Genomic DNA, 18,577 nt, shown 5'->3' on the forward strand with positions numbered 1-18,577 from the left:
ATGATAAGGCGATGCTCGTGAGGTAGGTCATGTTGCTTCAGTGCATACATATGCGTGCAACACTATATTTATTAAAGATGCAATAGAACTTAGTTGCAAAGTAGCAAATACGTTTCTTTGAAGTTTTCTTTTATTTATTTTAAATTTCAAAGTTTTGTATTATCTATAAAATGCATACATATATGAATTATTCCCTGTAATATACATGTAATATGTTGTTTTATTGGGAGTAATAAACACACAATACGATTTATCTAGAAATAGAAATTTTATTATTAATATCGAACTAAATTCATAACAAGTTATTGCACGCGGTCGACTAACCTAGAAATAGAAAATTCAACAATTAAAGGTTTTTACTCCTATTGCTTTTGTAGATCGACCATCTGCTTTGGATTCACAAACTTGACTCATCGCATAAACAAGTGCAATCTCCTCAATTATCGTTCTCTTCTCTGTGTAGTATACTAAGCTTATATTAGTGTATACATGTGAGCGGCAGCACTCACAACAGTACGCAAAGCTTACATACATATGTAAATTTAAAAAAATTTCGTTTGGCAAAGGAACAAAAATGCATATTCAATTGTACATAAATATAATATGATAAGGCAATGAGTCGTGAGATAGGTCATTGTTGCTGCAGTGCGTGTGCACATACATACATTTGCAACACTATAAGAATTGAAGATGCAATTGAGCTTTTGCACAAATATAACTAACAAAATATATGTATATAAACATATATTGATATACATACAATATATTCATCAATATACCAATATGCTCTTTGAATTCTTGTCTAAAATTAATGTGGACTCGAAAAATTAGTAAAAATTTTCATCAAATTTACACTAAAACGCACACAACAAAATGTGAGGTCGTTTTATAATGAATTTTGTTTAAATTTTTCTTTTAAAATTAAAACAACAAACATTAAAGTTACTTTGATTTTAAATGTTGTCTTTTTATTTGGTTATATTTGTTTGAAAATATAAATTGAATAAATTTTCGTTTATCAAGGGAACATAGAAATGCACAAGCAAATGCCTTGCAAAATGCCGTCGGCATTCGACAATTTGATTTCATACAGAAACCAAAAACTGAGCAGAGCCAATGTACTTGTACATAATTCACTGTAATCAGCTCTGTTAAGAACTTCCCCGCTGTCGAGTTAAGCGAGGTGAAATAGTGTTCGCGGTTTCACTTCATTTTTGACAATTCACACTATTCGTAGCTCGTGAGAATTCTCTATATTTAACGTTCTCTGTGCTTTTGATGGCTTATAAACAATATATTGAACTGTGATTAGAACAATTTTGACGTTGATGTCATGAGCTGTTTTACAGATACAAGCAGTGTGAAGTTGGTAACGCTTCATATCGTTCACCCTGTATTTTATATATTTTTTTATTTGTAAAAATTTAATATATTTTGTTTTAATTGTAATTATTTTTTATTTTGTAAATATTTCTTATTTCTTTTATTTGTAAATATTTGTTTTTTTTTTTTGTAAACATTTTTTATTTCTTTTATTTGTAAATATTTTTTATTTGTTTTTTGTAAACATTTTTTTATTTGTAAATATTTTATATATATTTTTTATTTGTTAAATTTTTATAATATACAATATTTTTTTATTTGATTATATTTTTTATACTCCAAATATCTCTCTAGCTCAATCCATTCAACAATAACACCTGTTATTGGAAAACCCTTTATTTGTTATTTCTTTTATTTGTAAATATTTTGTATTTTTTTATTTGTAAATATATTTTTTCAACGGGAAGAACACATGGAGTTTTGAGGGGTAATCGTCTTGTGAAGGCAGTTCCCCATAGATACATTTTTCACCAAAAGTTGAGTAGTTTTCGTTAGTAATTAGGAACAAAGAATGTGTGCATTTTAGTCTATGCTCTTGGGCGCATTTGACACACCGTAGCTGAAAGAACCATTATTCGCCCGTTATTTTCGAGCATTTAGAATACATTTATTTAAAGGGTGGTTAAGATTCAAGGGCCGATGTGATTTTGAATAAAATACAATTTTTGTAGGAAATTTTTGTCATTTCTCATTATTATGATAATACTGGTATGGCCCAATTACGTATGGAACAAAATATTGGCTAAATGGCCGCCGCGACCTCGCCGGCACATCGCCATCCGATGGTCCAAATTTTCGATGACGCTGGAGCATGGTTAATGGTTAATGGTTGTAAAGGGTTAAGGAGTAGCCCTTTAGCACTGCGACCATATTGATCTATTGTACACCCTATGCTGTCTATTGACTGTTAAGTATGCTTATGAATTGTACCAGCTCCTTCTGAGGGAGTGATTGAAGGTCTTCATCTGTAAGCATGAACTTGTTTAAAAACCTTTTCCTTCTATGCGTCAACCCCCGGACATTCGATAATGAGATGTTCCATAGACTCCTCATCTTCGCAGCAGAATCTGCAGGTGCTGGTGTTAGTTATGCCTAATTTATGTAAGTGTTTGTTGCAGGTGAAGTGACCCGTGAGGGCGCCTGTGAGAGTGCGAATGCTCTTTTTGTTTAACGTGAGGGCCATGTTGGCTCTTTTAGCGTTGAAACTTAGGAACTATGCCGTTAATGTGCCGAATTATCTCATCCTTTAGCTCTTGAATTGTTGCTGGCTTATCGACGTACGTCTTTTCTTTCAAATAACCTAAAAGAAAGAAGTCCAACCGTGTCAAATCACATGATCTTGGCGGCCAATTGACATCGCTGCGACGTGAGATTATTCGGCCATCAAATTTTTCACGCAAAAGAGCCATTGTTTCGTTAGCTGTGTGACAAGTGGCACCGTCCTGTTGAAACCACATATAGTCCACATCTATATCTTCCAATTCGGGCCATAAAAAGTTCGTTATCATCTCACGATAGCGAACACTATTCACAGTAACTGCCTGACCGGCCTCATTTTGGAAAAAATACGGCCCAATGATGCCGCCGGCCCATAAACCCCACCAAACAGTCACTCTTTGCAGAGAATGTTAAATATAGAGAATTCTCACGAGCTACGAATAGTGTGAATTGTCAAAAATGAAGTCTAACCGCCGCCGGGGTGTGGTGAAACTTTTAACAGAGATGTTTTACAGCGATTTCTCCTTTAGCATATTGGCCCTGCACAGTTTTTGGCCTCTGTAGGAAATCAAATTAACGAATAGCCGACGACGGCATTTTGCAAAGTATTTGCTTGTGCATTTTTATGTTCCCTTGATAAACGAAAATTTATTCAATTTGTATTTTCAGACAAAGGTGATGAAGAAAAAATGATTGAATATTTATTATATGCGTCAACATTTCAAATCAAAGTAACTTTAATATTTTGATTTAATTTAAAAAAATTCATTATAAAACGACGTCTAACATTTTGGTATGTGCGTTTTAGTAAATTTAAAACTAAACAAATTTGATGAAAATTTTTACTAATTTTTTGAGTCGAAATTAATTCATAGCATACAAGTGTTTTGGTATATCGACATATGTATTTACATTTGAACATTTATTTATTTGTTCCTTTGGCAAACCAAATCTTTTTCAATTTACATTTTATTACAGGGAATAATAATATACATACATTTGTATGTATGCATTTTCTAGATAGTATAAAACTTTAAAATAAATAAAGGAAAACTTCAAAGAAACGTATTTGCATATATGGGACAACTACAATAAGTTCAATTGCATCTTTATTAAATATGTATATGTTGCACGCATATGTGTGCACTGAAGCAACATGACCTACCTCACGAGCATCGCCTTATATTTCATGTAAATAACCTAATGATCAAATTCCTGCCTCACAAATGCTAAAACAAATTTCTTTTGAATATTCATGTACATATTTGTATGTGCGTATGTACACTTGGTGCCCATATATATCCCTTCAAACAAATCAAAAAATTCTGTATACAAAACGCTTCATTACCAGGCACACAGGAAGATGGCATATGCAAATATAAATATGTGAATTGAATTCAAGCAAATCAATGCTTATTAATACAGGTATCCCTTGTATAACGCGGTCTTATACAACGCGGTTTCGATATAACGCGATTTGGAAAAATTAGGTTTCAGTACAACGCGAAATTTAGGCTTATATAACGCGAAGGGGAAAATACATAATTATAAAATCTGGTAACACTAATTTGCGTACCACATATTTATAATATGTAATGTATTTTTAATGTAAACCGGGAATTACCCTTTTTTGCCTTAGATAGATAGAATAGATATTAATCTAGCACCTTATTACGAAATTGAAAAGGAGCTTAAAAAAACCACCCACCAAAAACTGATAACAGATTTTGCAATTATAAAACCAGTAGAAGAACCACAAGGTCCCACAACTAGTTTCTTATCCAATAGCGAAAACTATGTTGAAGAAATATCTTCTGATGAAGCTATTGCTCCCCCAAAACGCCCACGTGCAAAGATCTTTGAAGACAGTGAAACAGATTAATTACCATATGAAGTTTGAAGAATAACAATAAAGTTTTTAATAAACCTTTAATTTGTTTTAGTTTGATTTTAAATTTTTTGTTTTGTGTTTTTAATTGTATTATAAAGTCTGAACTTTAGTATTGAGTTGAAATATATGTGCATCTGCTATTTTGTATGTATTTTATTTAAAAAAAAACCTATTGGAACATAACCCCCAAATTTATATGAAAACTATGTTTTAGATAACGCGGAATTACATAACGCGCAATTCTTTTGGAACGTAACTATCGCGTTATACGAGGGATACCTGTATACACATATGCATGTACATACAACCGCACACACAGGGCACTCACTTTATTCCTCAAAATGCGTATGTCGTTCAAAGCTAAAATTCTATGCCTAGCGACTACAAGAACAAAATGCAGTCATAGACGCAGGCGTAGCGGCCATCATTCTAGTTGCCATAGCGCTGAAGAGTCGCGGCGGCGCCGAACAGTTTCAACTATTGTACTGTACAACAAAAACTCATCATCAAAAAATTCATTGATAAATTCGAGCTCATAGTTCTAAGAGCAAGTACTTTCATTCATAAAACGAGCCGCCCATATGCCAATTTTCGCGACAATTCGAAAATAGTCAATATTGGAATATTTCGCGTAGAATTATTTGCCAATATTTGATAAATCTTCAATTTTTGTCAAGTCGAGTGCCCGCGTCTTCGTACATATGTATGCATCAATATATGTACGTAAATATGTGTATATGTACAATGCTGTGCCTATGAATGTGCGCTGCGCCTTTGAATGCGCGTTGGATTTCTTGCGAAGCTTTGCCGTTTTATCTTGAGCTGTGGCTGGTGAGCATACATACACACAGCATATACATATGCGCAAATGTATATAAATTCACAAATTTACATTTGCATATGCCATCTTCCTGTGCGCCTGGTAATGAAGCGTTTTATATAGAGGATTTTGATTCAGTTGAAGGGAATTCAACAAAGTTTTACAGACACCAGACAGACAGACATAACATACCTATGTATATAATTTTGGATGATTTGGAAAATTCAAATATATAGGTCATATCAAAATGCTACCTAACATTCTTTGCTTCTAATCACCAACAAATTCTTATCGACTGCTGCTAAATTTACATAATTCAGCCCCTCACTGTTAATTTTTGTTGAAAAATGTGTCTATGGTGAAATTGTCTTCGCGAGACGAGTACCCCTCGAAATTCCATACGTTCCTGTCATTGAGACTTCTCTATACATTAACGTTATCTGAAAAGCATTTGCCTCTCAGTTTTGGTGAATTTTTTTTTTGTGGTGGAATTCAAACGTAATAGTGTGATTGCATTATATTTGGCTGGAAAATCACAACCAGCCATTGTTCGTAAGCTCAGTCACCTCAAAGTGAATAAAATGTTTGTGTATCGCACTACAAAACGTTACAATGATACTGGTAGCATTGCAAAACGCTATGGAGGTGGACCAAAAAAATCGCAAAAACGCCAGAAATGGTTCGGAAAGTGAAGGCTCGGCTTGAATGAAATCCACGTCGAAGTGGAAGAAAAATGGCCAAAGAACTTAAAAAATATCGCAAGACAGCATTTGACGCATATTGAAAAATAAGCTCAAGGTCAAGGCTTACAAGTTCCAAAAAGCACACGATCTTTCACCCCAGCAAAAAAAAGTTCGGTGCGAAAGAGCAAAGGAGTTGTTGCGCTTGCACGAACGTGGCGAATTTCCTAACATTGTGTTTTCTGTTGAAAAACATTTCCCAATTGAGCAGTTCATAAACTCTCAAAACGATCGTGTTTACTTGACCGAACGCTCATACGAGAATTTGAGCCTACGTATGGCCACTCGAAGCCATTTCCCATCGGAAGGAATGGTTTGGGCCGCAGTGACCGCTGATGGACGCTCTCCAATCGTTTTTATCGAGCCTGGTGTCAAAGTGAATGCGACTTATTATCGGGAAAATGTTTTAGAAGCTGCTTTAGAGGACTCGCGAATATTTCGGTCGTAGAACATGGACGTTTCAACAGGACTCGGCACCGTCTCATAAAGCTCGTGTAAACCAAGAATGGTTAAAAAATCATGTTCCACACTTCATTTCGTCCACACAATGGCTTTCGAATTCGCCAGACGCAAATCCGATGGACTATTCCATCTGGTCAATTTTGGAGAGCAAGGTGAGGACTAAAAAATATGCCAGTATGGAAAAAAGCGATTATACGAGAATGGGCCAAAATACCTCAAGATCACATTCGTGCAGCATGCAACTCATTTTTTGACCGTTTGAAGGCTATAGTCAAGGCAAAAGGTGGTCATATCGAGCTAAAGTGAAGGTAACACTTCATATCGTTCAGCCTGTATTTACAAATAAAAAAATATATTAAATATTTACAAATAAAAGAAATAAGAAATATTTACAAAATAAAAAATAATTACAAATATAACAAAATATATTAAATATTTACAATTAAAAAATATATTGTATATAAAATATTTACAAATAAAATTTAAAAAGATGTTTACAAATAAATAAATATATATACATACATATATATATATATAAAGACAAATAAAAGAATAAAAAATTGTATCATTACGAACGCAAAATTTTCCAAACTTAAATATAACAACGTATTGTTAGTGGTTTCAAATGCTGGCCAATTTTAAATAAAATGTTCAATCATCCATACTTTTACATTTTCATATAATCTTTATTTTAAATGCATAAGTTATAAACCTATTAGGTATTTGAATACTCATGAAATAGTATTTACGCAAATACCACTCTAGAAAGCTTGAGCAATTAACTGCCTTCATAAAGTTTTGTTCGGTACACTTCTTGTTTGTCATTCACTGCATCCACTGGATTAATGGTGAGCCTTTGATGGGAATAATCGCGAACTTGTGTTCAAACTTTTCTTTTTGGTACTAAACAAATGTAACAAGTTAAAAAAAAAAGATAAAAATAAACGAAGATACATACTCGTACTTATGCTAACGTTACATTGCAGATACCCAATAGCACTCATCTGCATTTGTACATACATAAGTATCTAAATATACATATATATATCTATACAATCTAACGGTACACGTATTCATTCTTCGATGGCGTATCCTAACAAATTTGAGAATTTGCATCTACAAATATGTATCTGGCGTATGTTGGCTCATTTGGTTATAAAATTGATTTACTTTAGTTGCAGTTGCTGAAGCAGCTGGATGCTCTTCTGCGTGATGAGACCCATGACTCTCTGGACTATGTACAGAAATTTCATCATGCTGTTGATGCAATTCGAGCAGCTGTTGTTGTTCTATTGTTGTTTTATGCTGTTTCATTAGTTGCGTGCAAAAACTTTGGACAGCACTGGGTATTGCTGATTGTTGTGATGGTAAAAGCATATGTTGAGAAAGTTGATGTTGGGCGATGGCATTTGTAATGTCAATATCAACAGATTCTTCGTTAGACGGAGATTTAGTGTCCAAATGGCTAGGATTTGTTATGGTGGCGGGAACAACAGTACAACCGCTATTGGGAGTGGTTTGTTTCATTAACTGACTATATATATTATCGATAGTAGGTATGTGTCTGACGGCTGTATTATTGTCTTCATTGCTATGCTGACTTTTTGATTGTGCCACAGAATGTATAGAATGACTTGTCACGTTGTTATATTTCTCGAACATCTCATTTGTGGCTGTTATTGAAACTGCAGATTGTTTAGATGTTTTTGCTTGTTTCCTGCTAACAGTACCAATACTGTCAGGCGGAAGTTTGGGTTTTTTGCCGAAAGCGAAATTTCCGCTCTGCTTGGAGACCACAGGTGCCAGGTTTTCTGCTGCCCGAGTACTATGGGAAATACAGAGTAGTATTATTAAAAATGCATACGAAATAAATATTTCAGGATTTTAAATTAATTTAATTAAAATAAAAATTAACTCACACTGACTTTAATACCGCCAATTTGGGTATGTTTTTTGTATAAGTCTTTTCGCCTGAAGCTTCCAATGCAGCTAATTCCTCAGGATGTGATTTTCTCTTATGTGTGCGGCAATTCGAACCATTAGCGAATGTTCTATCACAAAAATCACATGAATATGGTTTTAAGCCTGTATGCAGAATTAGATGATTTTTTAGAGCCTTTGCACGCTTAAAAGCTCGCCCGCAATAATCACATTTGTGTTGCATCACATCTGAATGCACCAATAAATGACGATTTAGGGTGGCTCGCGAATTCAATTGTAAGCCACATTCGTCGCAAATAAGCTTATTCGAATTATGAGTTTCCATATGATTCTGTAAAAAGCCACCGTTTAAGATATCCATATCCCTAATTGCTATAAATTGGAACGGTTGTTTTTGGGCTTACCTTCAGACGTACTTGATTTTTAAAGCGTTTTGTACACACTTCGCATTCAAACGGTGCATAATCGGTGTGCGTGAGCATATGTTGTTTAAGTTGTCCCTTTGAGCGCACAGCTTCTCCACATTCTTCGCAAATAAAAGAACGCAAATGCTTGGCCGCGTGATGGTTCAGCTGCGCTCGCGTATTAAAAGAAAAGTGGCATTCACAGCAAACAAATTGTTTCTCAGCAGCAACTTTGGCATGTTTGTGCTTCATATGCGAACGAAAGTACGAAATTCTCTTGAATGACTGAGAACATTCGCTGCAGGTATATATCTTTACTTTATCATTACCAACTGCATCTATCGTTTTATCATTACTAACTTCAGTGCCGCTGCCGAAAGGATCTTCACCCTCTGCATCTTCATTTTCAAACTCAAATATATTATATATAATATCTTCATCTGTTGCCGGCGTATTGTCAGTTGAACTTTCCTTCTTTATTTCTATTCCAGTGCTAGATTCTTGAGAAGCAATTTCCATTTCTGCTTCTTCAATGAAACTCTTCTCTTCATAATCATTGGTTTTTGCTTTTGCCTCAAAAAAATGTGTTTCCGCCAAAGGATGGTAATTGATTTCATGTGGCCGATCATTATTAAGCGCACCATATCTTAGTCTCAAAGATTGGAAATCTACATGTGTAAAGTCACTAAAACTGTGCAGTGCAGCATACATTTGCTGAATTTTAGCCACACGTTCATTGAAGTTAACCAAAGATGTCACCAAAGAAAAACATTGTGCACATAATCGTTTGGGGAGTATTTCATCCTGTTTAATCTAGAAAAGCAATACATGTAACAAGTCTAGTAAGATAAGTATTTCATTAAAATTATCATACCTGTACGCAAAAGTATTTCCCTATCGCAATTGCAAGTCTAAACTCCTTTTGCTCAGTATTTCCTTCAGAGGTAACCATGTGCTCGTCTTTGAAAAAAATATTTATATTTTGTACATCATCCTTTCCACAGAGGCGACACCAACGGAGCCAGTCCTCAGATACATCAATTGTACTGTTACGGTTTCTTGCACCGACTATTGCATCCCCGGCATGCATATTACGTTTTGATTATTATATCAATTATTTCACTGCTACAAATTCCTTCCTTATATTTCAGTACGTTTTTGCTAATTTGATTAAAATATGTTTTTAATTTAGAAAACAATACACAAAAGGGACAGATGTTTATTTTTGCAGATGGAGAGTTGAATTGAGAATGACAGTTTTAAAATCGATAGTTTGGTTAGGCGCAAATTCTCTTGTTCTAAATCGATAACATTAATACCGATTGATTTTGTAAATCTGATCAAACCGAGTACATTTAAGGTGATGTCTACATTTGTATGCAGATTTTGACATAAAAAATAACTTTTACCAAACTTCTTCTTCTTCTTAATTGGCGCGATAACCGCTTACGCGATTTTGGCCGAGCTTAACAAAGCGCGCCAGTCGTTTCTCTCTCGTGCTAACCGGCGCCAGTTGGACACACCAAGTGAAGCCAAGTCCTTCTCCACCTGATCTTTCCAACGCAGAGGAGGCCTTCCTCTTCCTCTGCTGCCACCAGCTGGTACCGCATCGAATACTTTCAAAGCCGGAGCGTTTGAATCCATTCGGACGACATGACCCAGCCAACGAAGCCGCTGGATCTTTATTCGCTGCGCTATGTTTATGTCGCCGTAAAGCTCATACTAGTTTCAAGTAAATGTTATTGTTACTCAGGTGTTCTGTTTAACTTTAATGGATTCGCCTTGATTATGGAAAATTACTTTGCCCCCTCTGTTGTCCCCGCGGCCATAAGAAATATATCACCAAAGTTGTCTAAAATATAAATGAAAATGTAAAAGGTATATAAAAAGTTTAATTTTTGAGCTCTGCAAATAAATCATTCACTTATGAACAACGACGGGTTGGACGAGTATATAAATGTGTGTGAAATTATCGCAGATTTCAGCTGGCAACACAACCTTCACTCACATTGGTTCGTTGCTATCTGAGCAACGACGAATTGGACGAGTGTGTGAAGATATGTAAAATGATTGTGCAATTGTGTTAGTGATATTTGGAAAAACTCAACACAATCTCTACTCAAGTAGCTTCGCCGCTACTGAACGACTGACTGGACGAGTGTAGGAATACATGTGTAATGCTCGTGCAGAACTCGGCTGCCGAATCCCCGGTGACGTTTCAGCCAAAGTTCCCCTCAAAATATCTTTTTCACCATAACTAAATAGTAAACCTGGTAATCTATCATCCTTGTCGCGAACCAATGAGATACTAAAACAACAACATGAACTCGCCTTGCCGATACGTAACTCATCAGAAAAAAAGGGTTGCCATATCAGAGGATTTATTGGTAGATATTTTATCCTGATAAACACGTAATAAATTCTTACCAATATTTCACAACAGTAATGTTTATCAAAACGAAGGGAGTTTTTATAATATGTATGGTAGTCGTAGAATGTGGATGCGACCATAGTTTTCAAATCAAGACGCGCATTAATTTTTCAGGGCATCTTGATTAAGCTAAGCCTTTTCTCTACTCTTTCAAGCCTTTATTGAAAACAAGGGAGCATTTGAATTGAATTTAATTTAAATTAAATTTATTTTCTGTATACAATTTTGTATAATTAAATCAGCATCAATAAAAATATATGCGATACAAAACTTTTGTTCTTTAAACAGTTGTCATTTTCGGCGCACGTACGGCAAGTGTAGAAAGTTGACAGTTTTTGTGCATTCGGACATGTCATACAGAACGTACGCACTGCCTTCGACTCAAATACATATACTCTATTTGGTACCAGTTATATTCGTTGCAACAACTGTCGCAATAGTCCCATTGAGACAGGCTTATTACACAGAAATAGACTATTGTGAATGTACCCTGAAAATCAATTGGGGACATTCTTGCTTGGGAGATTTGAGCTAAACGTAAAAAATACACAATTTTACAAGAACAAATATTTCCAAGCTTTAACTATGCTCTTTTATTTAGAAATATCTAAATTTGTACATATTTTAGTATTTTTGATGCGATTTCCTATGATATTTAATAATTTTTTATACAGTCATGTTACATGAAATATAGTTTTGGAATCAGATGCTCTCAGTTGTGTGAATGTTTTTTTAGAACACAGGCACTGCCAACTGGTAGTCTCACACCCACCATTCGGCTACAGCGGTCGCTATATACGAAATGTAAAATATTAGCCGTTTTGCACACTCCTTTGGAGGTTGTATGCAAAGGATTACAGGTTATATTGCAAATTTAAATGAGATATCAAGACAAGTACCAAGTCGAATAGATTTTAATGTAAGCACATTTATTTGTTTAAAAAATTTAAAATAATATAATTTTTATCTTTACCAAAACGACGATGGTATGTTATTCCTCTCCGTAAGACTAGTCATGTCTAAACTGTTTTCTTTAAAAAATGTTTGGCTCCCCGATAACACTGTTTCAGCAGACACATCTACTCCTGTCAACGAGTTGGAGTGTTTTCTGTCCACAGTATAATCCAGTGGAGGTTTCGGCTTTCTACCTAAAGAAAAATTGCCACTCTGTTTGGAGACAACTGGGATAAGATTTTCGGCTGATTTTGTTCTAAGGGAACCCCAAAATAATTTAAATAAAGCTTTTTAATAATTAATTATTTTTTACTTACACAGTTTTCAGTACAGCCAATTTTGGTATATTTTTCGTATATGTTTTTTCGCCTGAAGCCTCTAACGCTGCTAATTCCTCCGGATGAGTTTTTCTTTTGTGTGCACGACAATTAGCCCCGTTGGCAAAGGTTTTATCGCAGAAGTCACATGCATAGGGTTTTAGACCACTATGGAGTATTAAATGGCTCTTTAACGTTTTCGCACGCTTAAATGCTCGCCCACAATAATCACACTTATGACGCATAATATCAGAATGTACAAGCATATGACGATTTAGAGTTTCACGAGTATTTAATTGCAAGCCACATTCTCTGCAGATGTGCTTACTGGAACTGTGTATCTGCATATGACTCTGTAAATAATATATCAACAAATATCATTTCACACTTCAAATATCTAGTTGTTTTACCTTTAAACGCGACTGCTTTTTGAAAAACTTCTTACATACTTCACATTCAAAAGGTGCCAGGTCAGTGTGTATAAGCATATGTTCACGCAGAGTAGTTTCGGTTCGTGTTCCTTCACCACATTCTTCACAAATAAATGGACGAATATCTTCATGAACAAACTTTATATGACTGGCAACATAACATTTTTGCGAAAATTTTCTGTCACATTGTGGGCATGGAAATATTCGTTTCTCAGAGAGTGGTCGATGTGTTTTTATATGCAAATTCAGATCAAATATATTCTTGAAGGACTTGGAGCATTGGGAACATGTCAACGGTTCTAATGCCACTCCATGTCTTTTCTTCATATGTATACGATAATTGCCAAGACGTTGAAAATGAAGCGAGCAGTCGCTACAATAGTATTTGTCATCATTTGGCTTTTTCTCAGCGCGGATAAGACACTTTCCGGACTTATCTTGCCCTTTTAAACCTTCTTTTGTACTTATGTTTATTCTGGTTTTTAATTTTCTTTGTTGTTCTTTCGAAGGCACCTCAGGAGGATACTTACTACCATTACTTTCTCCATCACATTCTTTTATTGCACAAAACGGCTTATTCTCAGCGGTCTCAACACCAAAATCGCTGGCAAAAGGATCTTCATTATCATCTCTCTCATCTTCATCGGATTGAGTACCATCTCGTGGATTTTCTCTTTTCAATATGATCTCAAATTTATTCAAATTTTCCATAACTGCTTGATCAGTATTCTCAGTGAAACAGTCTTCTTCATATTGGTGCGTATATAACTGAGCTGGATCTTCCTTCAAAATTCCATATTTCAACCGAATAGACTGAAAATCTGTATCCTTACTGTAGTGACCACTTTGCAGGGCAGTATACATTTCTTGCACTTTAGCAACACGTTCATTGAAATTCGCAATATTTGACACCAATGAAGTGCACTCCGTGCATAACAATTGAGGCAGATCATCATCGTGTTTAACCTGAATGTAAATACAATCGGTAAGAAAAATTAAAAGGATATATGCATACATACATGTGCACATTTAAAACTTAATCATACTTGTACGTAAAAATATTTTCCAATTGCAACGGCCAATGTACTCCTTTTGTCGTCACTATTTCCACCAGAAGTTATTAGTGGTTGATGTTCATAGAATATATTTTTACTATTTATATCAATCTTCGCGCAAAGTCGACACCAATAGTGCCAATCTTTGGATGTGGAAGAGGAATTGTAGCCTCCATAAGCTTCCATTTTTTTCTTTTATATGAATATTAATTCGAAATCGTTAGCGAATCGTGTTGATCGTGCGTTCCGCCTCTCCATTCAAATGAATTTTCTTATTTTCAGAAAAGTAAGTTTTCGCCCAAGGATAATAGATTTCCAAGGTTTGGCCCATAACTATGGTTGAAACCAAAAGAGTATGCGAAAGCAATAGGCCACACAATATTTACAGGCTTAATATTCACTTAAGCTTTCACAATTTAACACGCGCTTTTTGTTTTTATTAGATTGTTTACTTTAAATCTCACAAATCACACTGAACTTTCACAAACAAGCAAATTCCCATCCTTTTGTTTGTTTTGTTCATTTCTTTTGTATTCGAAAGCGAACTGACGTCAGAATTGCCAAATCGCGATAAAAAATACCAAAGCGAATTGAGTATAATAAGTGGTACCTTCTCAACACAGTTACTTTGTTTTTCGCGATTTCGACAAGTTGGACGTCAGCTCCCTTTTCATTACAAAACAGACAAAAGGAAGATAAATTGTATGTTTTTGAAAATTCGGTAAACCGCTTAGTAATATTTCTATTTTTGAGATTTAAACTAAACAAACTAAAGAAAATAAAGTGCCGTGTGTTACATTGTGAAAGCACAAATAAATATAAAGCCTTCAAATGCAATTTTTTGCCTTTTGTTGTGTGAAGATGCCGTGGCAAGAAAGTGTGTGTATGCGCAGAATTTCTTGTGTATGATTTTTTCCAATACAGTAGGTTCTGTTTTTATGCGGCTTTTTTTTATGCGGTTTTGAAATAGTGCGGTTTTTTTTTTAAATTACAAAATGGATGTCGACCTATCGGGAATTGTACATATAAACAAGATTCTAAACCAGCTAAGCAAAAACTCATCACAGATTACATCAGAAATGCTAACCCTACAAGTATGGAACCGCCTGCATAACTATCTAGATCAGACGTGTACATTTCCTCAAGTGACGAAAGTGATTTTACGCCAAATCCTAAACGAACGCGCAACATGTGGGTATTGTCTGATTTAAATCTCACAAATTACAAAATTACTAAGCACTTCACTGAATTTACAGAAACATGTAATTTTACCTACGTTTGTTTGTTTTGTATTGCGAACGCAGATGACGTCCAACTTGTCAAACTCGCGAAAAACAAATTAACTGTTTTTTAATGGCGCCACCCAAGGTGGATTTAATAAGGTGTTTACATTCGTATGTTTACATTTGCTTGCTGATTTTGACATGATGCTTGCACCAAACGCAACAACAAATACATGTAGGGTTTTACTTATATGTGTTTGCTGTCACCTGTAATAAATTCGCCTTGGCGCCACCCGAGTTATTCAATACGCCTTGGTTTATTGGTGGACTCTTACGACACGGCAAAATCGTATTCGAATTGAGCCAGCAGGGAAGTAGCAAATCGAAATATCATCTCTGTTACAACGAAAGAAAAATTCTCACCATCTAGCAAATATTTATATAAATGAAGAGCGGCAAATTCTAACAGCGATCGACACGATTCGCTAACGTTTACTAATAAATATACTTATAAAGGAGGAAGAAATATGCAAGCACTAAACAATCCAATCGGTTATGGAGGCTACATTTCCTCTTCCACATCCACAGATTGGCTCTATTGGTGTCGACTTTGCGCGAAGATTGATATAAATAGTAAAAATATATTCTATGAACATCAACCACTATTAACTTCTGGTGGAAATAGTGACGATAAAAGGAGTACATTGGCCGTTGCAATTGGAAAATATTTTTACTTACAAGTATGATTAAGTTTTAAATGTGCACATGTATGTATGCATATATCCTTTTAATTTTTCTTACCGATTGTATTTACATTCAGGTTAAACACGATGATGATCTGCCTCAATTGTTATGCACGGAGTGCACTTCATTGGTGTCAAATATTGCGAATTTCAATGAACGTGTTGCTAAAGTGCAAGAAATGTATACTGCCCTGCAAAGTGGTCACTACAGTAAGGATACAGATTTTCAGTCAATTCGGTTGAAATATGGAATTTTGAAGGAAGATCCAGCTCAATTATATACGCACCAATATGAAGAAGACTGTTTCACTGAGAATACTGATCAAGCAGTTATGGAAAATTTGAATAAATTTGAGATCATATTGAAAAGAGAAAATCCACGAGATGGTACTCAATCCGATGAAGATGAGAGAGATGATAATGAAGATCCTTTTGCCAGCGATTTTGGTGTTGAGACCGCTGAGAATAAGCCGTTTTGTGCAATAAAAGAATGTGATGGAGAAAGTAATGGTAGTAAGTATCCTCCTGAGGTGCCTTCGAAAGAACAACAAAGAAAATTAAAAACCAGAATAAACATAAGTACAAAAGAAGGTTTAAAAGGGCAAGATAAGTCCGGAAAGTGTCTTATCCGCACCGACAAAGAGCCAAATGATGACAAATACTATTGTAGCGACTGCTCACTTCATTTTAAACGTCTTGGCAATTATCGTATACATATGAAGAAAAGACATGGAATGGCATTAGAACCGTTGACATGTTCCCAATGCTACAAATCATTCAAGACTATATTTGATCTGAATTCTCATATAAAAACACATCGACCACTCTCTGAGAAACGAATATTTCCATGCCCACTATGTGACAGAAAATTTTCGCAAAAATATTATGTTGCCAACCATATAAAGTTTGTGCATGAAGATATTCATCCATTTATTTGTGAAGAATGTGGTGAAGGAACACGAACGGAAGTTAGACTACGAGAACACATGCTTACACATACAGACCTTGCACCTTTTGAATGCGAAATATGTAAAAAAGGTTATAAAACTCGTGCGCGTCTGAAGGTAATTGGAAATTCATATTGTGTAAAGAAAATGTTTATTAAAAATTTTTGTAGAAACATATGGATACGCACAGTTCTAATAAGCACATCTGCAACGAGTGTGGTTTAAAACTAAATTCTCGTGCGACTTTGAACTTACATATGCTTGTACATTCTGATGTTATGCCACACAAATGTGACTATTGTGGGCGGGCTTTCAAACGAGCCAAAACGCTGAAAAATCATTTAATACTCCACAGTGGTCTAAAACCTTATTCATGTGACTTCTGCGATAAAACGTTTGCCAATGGGGCTAATTGTCGTGCGCACAAAAGAAAAACTCATCCGGAGGAATTAGCAGCATTAGAGGCTTCAGGCGAAAAAACATATACGAAAAATATACCAAAATTGGCTGTACTGAAAGCGGTGTAAGTAAAAAATAATTAATTATTAAAAAGCTTTATTTAAATTATTTTGGGGTTCCCTTAGAACAAAATCAGCTGAAAATCTTATCCCAGTCGTCTCCAAAAAGAGTGGCAATTTTTCTTAGGTAGAAAGCCGAAACCTGTGTTATCGGGGAGCCAAACAGTTTTTAAAGAAAACAGTTTAGACATGACTAGTCTTACGGAGAGGAATAACATACCATCATCGTTTTGGTAAAGATAAAAATTATATTATTTTAAATTTTTTAAACAAATAAATGTGCTTACATTAAAATCTATTCGACTTGGTACTTGTCTTGATATCTCATTTAAATTTGCAATATAACCTGTAATCCTTTGCATACAACCTCCAAAGGAGTGTCCAAAACGGCTAATATTTTACACTTCGTATATAGCACCGCTGTAGCCGAATGGTGGATGCGAGACTACCAGTTGGCAGTGTCTGTGTTCTAAAACAACATGCAAAAACAAATTTAGATATTTCTAAATAAAAGAGCACTATTATTGCTTAGAAATATATTAAAAATATTTGTTTTTGTAAATTTGTTTATATTTTGACGTTTAGCTCAAATGTCCCAATTGTTTTCATGGACCATTCACAATAGTTTATTTCTATGTAATAAGCCTGTCTCAATGGGACCATTCCGACATTTGTTGCAACGAATATAACTGATACAAATAGAGTATATGTATTTGAGTCGAAGGCAGTGCGCACGTTCTGTATGCCATACCGGAATGCACAAAAACTGTCAACTTTCTACACTTGCCGTACGTGCGCCGAAAATGACAACTGTTTAAAGAACAAAAGTTTTGTATCGCATATATTTTTATTGATAGTGATTTTATTATACAAAATTGTATACAGAAAATAAATGTAATTTAACACGTTCCCTGTCCCAATACAAAAATGCAAAATTGAGCGACAAGTCCAACAGGGTTCTTTGAATAATTTGTTTTTATGTAGTCATAGGATAGCTTTAGTAATAATAATAATTAAAAAACAAAAAACCGGATGTAGGGTATTTCTACCTGAAACACATATGGTCCATGAGCGTAGAGGAACATTTTTGCTTCTGCAC

The 18,577-nt window shown here is 34.9% G+C and overlaps 3 protein-coding genes across 3 annotated transcripts; 1 reads left to right on the forward strand and 2 right to left on the reverse strand.

Annotated features, from left to right (window-relative positions):
* Positions 1-7,176: 7,176 nt before the first annotated feature.
* Positions 7,177-10,131, reverse strand: LOC128863998 (zinc finger protein weckle-like). The gene is made up of 4 exons (XM_054103456.1): positions 9,734-10,131; positions 8,860-9,672; positions 8,434-8,786; positions 7,177-8,339 (listed from the first exon to the last, which is right to left on the reverse strand). Exons 1-4 carry the CDS (start codon positions 9,947-9,949, stop codon positions 7,631-7,633), a joined length of 2,091 nt encoding a protein of 696 aa, XP_053959431.1. The 5' UTR covers positions 9,950-10,131; the 3' UTR covers positions 7,177-7,630.
* A 2,062-nt stretch (positions 10,132-12,193) lies between these two features.
* Positions 12,194-14,579, reverse strand: LOC128864429 (zinc finger protein weckle-like). The gene is made up of 4 exons (XM_054104082.1): positions 14,039-14,579; positions 12,972-13,958; positions 12,562-12,914; positions 12,194-12,500 (listed from the first exon to the last, which is right to left on the reverse strand). The coding sequence occupies exons 1-4, from the start codon at positions 14,231-14,233 to the stop codon at positions 12,260-12,262; spliced, it is 1,776 nt and encodes a 591-aa protein (XP_053960057.1). The 5' UTR covers positions 14,234-14,579; the 3' UTR covers positions 12,194-12,259.
* Positions 14,580-15,577: 998 nt separating this feature from the next.
* LOC128864439 (zinc finger protein weckle-like) lies at positions 15,578-17,776 on the forward strand. The gene is made up of 4 exons (XM_054104098.1): positions 15,578-16,010; positions 16,091-17,077; positions 17,131-17,483; positions 17,545-17,776. The coding sequence occupies exons 1-4, from the start codon at positions 15,798-15,800 to the stop codon at positions 17,603-17,605; spliced, it is 1,614 nt and encodes a 537-aa protein (XP_053960073.1). The 5' UTR covers positions 15,578-15,797; the 3' UTR covers positions 17,606-17,776.
* Positions 17,777-18,577: the final 801 nt, after the last annotated feature.

Source organism: Anastrepha ludens, chromosome 5, assembly GCF_028408465.1.
Source record: "Anastrepha ludens isolate Willacy chromosome 5, idAnaLude1.1, whole genome shotgun sequence".
NCBI lineage: Eukaryota > Metazoa > Arthropoda > Insecta > Diptera > Tephritidae > Anastrepha > Anastrepha ludens.